At 47.2% G+C, this 6,737-nt stretch overlaps 1 protein-coding gene across 7 annotated transcripts in view; it reads right to left on the reverse strand.

The window, feature by feature from the left end:
* Window positions 1–1,513: 1,513 nt before the first annotated feature.
* Window positions 1,514–6,737, reverse strand: part of ZCCHC7 (zinc finger CCHC-type containing 7) — an 87,438-nt gene continuing 82,214 nt past the window's right edge. For all 7 annotated transcript variants that reach the window (XM_048292156.1, XM_048292157.1, XM_048292154.1 and 4 more), the window contains 3 exons: window positions 6,096–6,191; window positions 3,278–3,395; window positions 1,514–2,840 (listed from right to left, as the gene is read on the reverse strand). In XM_048292156.1, coding sequence (XP_048148113.1) covers window positions 2,389–2,840; window positions 3,278–3,395; window positions 6,096–6,191 — 666 coding nt within the window. In that variant the 3' untranslated portion in view covers window positions 1,514–2,388. The remainder of the gene's footprint in view (window positions 2,841–3,277; window positions 3,396–6,095; window positions 6,192–6,737) is intronic.

Here is a 6,737-nt window from a genome sequence, read left to right on the forward strand (position 1 = left end):
GTTGGATGTGCTGCTGCAGGATCTTGTTTCTTTTCCCACAGTGGCAATGCTGCCACCCGCCTGCCAGGTCCTGGCCTGTGGCTGGAGGATATTCCCTCACCCAGCTCCTGTCTGCTTCCAAGGGTCACTGCCTCAATGTTTTCCCTTCCCATGGTCCTGAAAAACATGCTTCCTCCATCTTTTACTCGCTGTCCTGTAATCACAAGCAGCAGACATCTACCAGAGCAAAGGCTCCGCAGGGCTGGGTACCTGCAGGATTCGGAGTGACATCCAGAGGCAGGTCCACCACAAACACATTGTCTGGTGCTGTCAGCAGCTGCTGCCAGTAAAAGGCAGGAGCCACAATCGGCAGCCAGGCTTCTGTGGGTCTTACCCAAGCACCTGTGTAAGCCACTTTGCCTAAACCCCCTGCCATGACCTTCCCAAGGCCAGGCAGGGTCTGCCCACCTGCGCACAACAGGGTTTGAACAACTCCTCTGCAGTGTCCAGGGTGAAATAGTCTTGTCTGAAGCCACTGAACATCAGAGAAAGAGGTTGGGTTTCCTGGCTTTCTGACTTGCCATGCTGGCCCTGGACCTGGTCCTCAGGGGAAGAGTTAGGAAGAACTCTGACTTGCTCCACCCTCTGGCACTGCACATGGATGATGTAAAGGCACCTCTCTTAGGTGCAGGAAATGCACTCACCTTCAGACAACTTAGCTGGCCAGATGACCAAAACAATCACTGAAAACCACCCTCCTCCCTGTCTGCCAGGTTTGTGCTGGTTTGGCTAAAGGCCAGTGGTGGCTTTTGCTCAAATGAAACATGGAATTCAAAACCAAAAAGGGATGTACAACACAGCATCTAGGAAAAGACCGGTCTCCATGTTAAAAGCAAGTCTTTTCACAGAAGGAATTAACATTTTTCAGTAGGTCTAGAACTGATTTTCTTTTCGGTATCATCAGGAATTTTTCAATAAAGCAAGAAATGAAGTTAAGCAAAACTTATTTTTTGGTGGACATACTGAAGCAAAGCTGGGCATTAGGTTCCCAAATGCTATGCAAGCGTATCTCTACCTCAAATACCTTTGAAACAGGATGACATGGTCACCAGAACACCTGTGTTCTCACTGTTGAGTTTGCCAAACAGAAACCCAATGAATTTAGGGACTACTGGCATGGGATAACAGTGGCAAAATGAGAGTCCTCCATTTTTTCTTGGGTGCCCACTTCCCTTTCCAGATACCCTTGCAGGGTACAAATAGTCTCTAATTTTAACACAGGACTGCTGCATGAGGAGAGGACTTGCACCTCAGTGACCCTGTCCTGTTACCATCAGCTGCTCTCTAAGAAGTGGTACAGTAGAGAGCAGCAAGGTATAGATAATTTCCTTTTCAAAACAGTAAAGTATAAATACCTTACTTTTTTTCCTTTACTCTTGCCAGAGGTGATGTACTTGCAGCTCAGGAAAGAGAACATGACGCTGTTTTCAATTATGTTTGGAATGCAAGGAAATGAGGAACAAACCCATTTTTTTCATATTTCTCATGTGAAGTTTTATTTGTGTTAGTCCTTTGATAAAGCATTTTATTCTTACAAACCTTAAAACAACATGCTGAATTCCAGTGTACAAAAATAACTGTATTAAAAAAAATTAAATTTTAGCACAGTGTGACTGGAACCAAGTCTGTTCTTCATACTCTGCTCTTTTTTCTCCAGAAACAGCTTCCACATCAAAAGGAACAAGGACAGATTTAGTGTGAGATGTAAACTCTGTTCCATGCCCAACTGCTCAGTCCTGCTCTGCTGACAGCTGGTAAGGACCAGGAGGATGGAGCCCTGAAAGCTGAGCCCCGAGGGCAGTGGGTCGATGGTGCCGCACTGGAGAGCGAAGTGGGCGACTGCTTCTTCCCAGAGCATAAAGCAGAGACGTGGCTGCCCCTTCCAGCGGGGAGGGAACTGCCAAATGCCCTTCTGTGCTCTGGAGAGGACCAGTGGCTGAGGGGATGTGCTTTATACCCGTGTTCCCGCTTTCCACCCCAACCCCTCCTGACCCAAGTCTCCCTGGCATTGGCCCCAAAGGCACTGTGCTCCAACAGCACAGTCCCACCTCACAGGTGAAGAAACAACCCCTGCCAAACCCAGCTTGCCCCCCACACACCTAAGCAAAGAAAATAAACATACAGCCTATTCCAGGACCACCCCAGGCAGGAGCACTGGGTCCTGCTTGCCTTGGGGACAGCTCACAGAAATGGAGTGGTTCCCTGCGGCTGTGGAGATGGATGGGGTGGGTGATGGTGCCCAGCATGCTGGGTCAGGGACAGACTCAAATTCATGTGCTAAGAGAGCGACAGGAATAAAGAGAAGGCAGAGCCAGAGCCAGCAAGTGCCAGTACCTGCCTACCTCCCTGTCACCAGGACTTCTGTTTGGACTTCTTCTTCCGCTGTTTTATAAGGAATAGATTGTCCCTGCTGTCAGGACTAGCATTTTTCTGCTTTTTCCATTTCTTCTTCCTTTTGGCACCTTCCAGAGGCTGCTGCACACACATGGCTTTGCTGCCTGAGAATGCCTGGAAAAGGGACTTGTGGCGGACCCTGCTGCCCTTGCACACCTGCTGCTTGTACCCCCGAGGGAAGTCCTCCTTCGGTTCACAGCGGATTTCAACACCCCTCCTGTGCTTCTCCTCTTGGGGTTTCTTTGCCCGGGACACCTTCATCTTCTTTTGCTGTTCACTGTTCTTGCTGTTCTTCCCATGTTGTTCTTTCCAAAGTTTGCTCTTTTTCTTGTGGCTGTGCACCTCAGGCTGTTCTTCCTGCAACGGTGTTTCAGACTGTTCCGGCAGAAGGCCAGCTTCCTGCAGGTCTGGAAGCAGAGTGCATTATTTCAATACCTAAAAACCTTAAAACCTGGCACCTGAGCCATCACAGCTCTCCTTAGGTACATATGAAGTTAGACAAAAATTAATCTCTGGCAGATTTTTTCACTGTGGGTTTTTCCTGTCATCACACTAGAATCTTAACAAATCATGATTTAATCCACTTCCTGCTATTTCAAGGCATTTTTAATGTCAGCAGATTTTTCAGAATTAAAACATCTGACAATGCTCACTGAATGACTTTGACACAGTCAATTTCCATGATAGACATGGGTGAGTAAAATCACAAATCTCTTACTACCATCAGGCTACCTGTTCAAATCCATGCAGCTTTTCCCAACACATGAAAATAATTCCACAATGTTTCTAAAAAGCACAAACACAGAACTGAAAGGTGGGAGGGATCTCCCAAAACACACTGTACCTGCCACCTTCCTTTTTAACCTGTTTGCTCTCCTCTTGATATCGCATTCATCATCGTAGTAGTAGACGAAGGGAGAGCTGGGGAACATGTTTCCCTGCATCCGCTTCTCTGAGCACTCCTGCAAAACACATTTCAGGTCACTAGAGGTGGCTGAGTGGTGATTTCCTGGAAGTGAAATGGGCCAGGTTCTCCAGGTCCTGGTCTGTACCTGTGGGGGGATGTGGTCAGCACTGACATTTTCATTACCAGCTCATAATCCCTCCTCACACACTGGAACACTGTTTGAGCACCCAGAAGGAATCCCCTGTCTTCCTGCAGTTGCCACACATCTGTAGCACCCACAGAACAGATCATGAAGACCAGGTGATGACAGGTAAACACCAGGCAAGTTGCTGATGGAGCTATTGGACACAGGGACAGGGCTGTCCTGCTGCCAGGCAGGACCCCAACACTTGCTCTGCACATTCCCAGCACCCCAGAGACAAACAGTGCCATGGCAGGGCAGCCCTGGCACCTGGCCTGTTTTGGGTGAGGGTCCCTGCAGAGGTGTGGCAGGCCAAAGGGGTGGGTGGGCTAGGAAAAGAGGGGAGCAGCAATGGGAGCTAGAGCCTGCCAATAGCCAGGATGGATGGTGTCACTGTGTGCCATTCCCTCACAGTGACAAACCAAAGGCAAATCCTGCAGCAGCTGCTGCTGCACACGTAGAGTGCAGGGAAGAGGAAAAAGAAGAGGAGCAGAGCCCTGAACAGACAGCTGAGGTGAGGAAGAGGCTGACTCTGGCATCATGTGCATGCCAGCCTATTTCCCAAACACTTGGAACAGGAATGTGTGTTTTTTCACTGCTGTATGCACAGTTTTATCCATGTCTTGAGAGCTAGGCTAACAGGAACACTTTCTGTGATTCTGCCTTTTTTCTGGGTACCATGTGGTATTGAGAGGTGCTTTATTCTCCTTTACCTTCCTTGTAAATTGCTTGTTATCTGCTATGCTTTGCTTCATCATCTTTCTCTTCTTGGATACCGCTGAAATCATAGAAACACAGAATGCCACAATGGCTTGGCTTGGAAGGGACGTTAAAGATCATCCAATGCCACCCCTGCCATGGCAGAGACACCTTCCACTATCCCAGGTTGCTCCAAGTACTGTCCAGCCTGGCCTCGGACACTGCCAGGGATCTAGAGGCAGCCACAGCTTCTCTGAGTAACCTGTGCCAGGGCCTAACCTCCCTCACAGGGAGGAATTTCTTCCTGACAGTTAATCTAACTCTAGATTAGCTACTCTCTTTCTACTCTCTTTCAGTTTGAAGCCATTCTACTGATGTCTTGGCCTTACCAATCTCCAGGAGCTGTCAGGAGCTTTCACTCACCTGATGTCTGCACCATGGGACCAGCAGCTTTCCTGCATGTGCTACTGCTACCACTCAGTGCCACCTCAGCAATCCCTCTCCTTGCCTGCTCCTCTCTCCCAGAGGCACAGCAGATCAGAGATGCATTTTGGATATATTTTGCATTTTCTTTTTGGCATTTGTTTGGCTGAAATTTAGTGAAGAATCAGTTTTTCTGAAGTTTTTTGCCTGTTTTTGGGAATGGCAGGCACATGGGAAGATCTGGTATCTCTTCCCTCTTGTGTCACTATCGGCTTATCCCCTTTCATTCTGTCATTGCTCAGGCTGTTTCTGCTCCTTGCACACTATTACAAACACTTTCTTACCTTAACTTTGAGAGCCATAAAATGCCCACCACTTGCTTTCCTCCCTTTCTGATTTTGTAGTTTCTACCATTTTCTATCTAAGTATTTACTATCAGCTCCTCACACATAATTTCTAATTATTTTTACAGGAGCCTTAATAATGACCTAAATAATCAATCTACAGCATCCCTAATAATTACTCATTATTTTCACAGCAGCTTTACTTGTATCCACATACGACTGTCTTCCTCCAGTGCCATTTTTCGGACAGTTTAATAAAAGTAAACTAATCTAAAGGTGTGAGCTTTTAACAAAACCTACTGGATAGTTGAAGGGGCTGACACACAAGAGCAGGCAGAAGGGAAGGGAGGAATTTGCTGGCAATTTGCTGTTTCTAAGCCACAGGAAAAAATAAGCTAAACCCATCCAGTGCATGATTAACATTCATTTACTAGAATATTTGTGGCTCCTGCATTTATTCCATGAGAGGAAAAACCCATTATTTGTTTTCTGTTGGTATTTGCAGGTACAGAGCTGAACTTATAATGATAGGCACCAAAAAAGGCGATAAATAGCACCAAAGCACATCTCCTGTTTTTACTGAAGCCACTTAAGGCTCATGATGTCTCCTTTACCAGGCTGCACCTTACAGAAGGACGATGCCAAACTCAGTTCAGATGTTGAACTAAACTAGGAAACTACAAATAAGGATCATCACAAGCAGGCAGAAATGGAAAATTCCTGAAACAGCACTCAAATAGTTGGGCTGATTGTGGTGAAAAACCTGATGTGATGTTGAACATGGCAGTGAGGCACAAATGGAAAAAAAAGAAAGGAAAAAAAGCTGTATTCAGTAACTGTTTTCCAATGAATATTCTCTCTCACAGGCAGTCTCAAACCAATGAACCTGCCAAGGAGAGATAGCAACTTTTACTTTCCTTCCTATCTTTAAATTAGATGGGTGAGATCCCTTTATACATCGGCCTCCACCGACCACGGCAGCACTGGTGGTGGTCACACTCCTCTTGTGTCACATGCCAGCTTGGCTCTTACAGCTCTTTCCTCCAGCCACACGCACACAGTGTGGCAGGGATGGAGTTCCACCCCACGGCAGAGTGCCAAGACTTACGTATCCGAAGTGTCCTTTACGGGAACAGTTGTAGCAGTACACGGCCACAGAGCGCTCCGACTGGGAACCAGCTGCCTTGATGGGTCCTGGCTTTGTCTGGAAGATGGAAACGGGCAAGAATTAGGTCTGGCAGTATTCTGAATGCTGAATTAAAAATAAGTTAAAATTACATAAATATAATTTTATTAAGCTTAGATCAATACACTCCTGCTTGCTGTTGGAATATTGAGTTTGAAAAAGCAGCAACTGGCTCACGTTACTGTAATTTTGTAGAGCGAGGCTCAGGCTGAGCATCACAAATGAGGTGGGAAGAGGCATTTTTGGCATCTTTTCCACCAGGCCATGTTCTTTCAGCTCTGAATGCAAGCTGCTGATTTATCTCTCCCCCTCCTCCTTGTGTCCCAGCCCCTCCTCTCTGACAGGGGCCGCCACATACAGCTGGAGAGGCACAATGCCATGGCCCACAGAGAGAATGGGAGACCAGTCCCATACTCCACGACACAGATGTGATGCCACAGTCCACTGGCATGGGCAGCCACCACTGGGCAGGACTAACAAGTGATGAAGGAATCCTGGCCCAAAAGCAGTGGGGCTAAAGAGCGACCTTACTGCATTTGGCGTGTTTCCTTCTCTCTGGGGCTA

Source organism: Corvus hawaiiensis, chromosome Z (genome assembly GCF_020740725.1).
Source record: "Corvus hawaiiensis isolate bCorHaw1 chromosome Z, bCorHaw1.pri.cur, whole genome shotgun sequence".
Taxonomy (NCBI): Eukaryota; Metazoa; Chordata; class Aves; order Passeriformes; family Corvidae; genus Corvus; species Corvus hawaiiensis.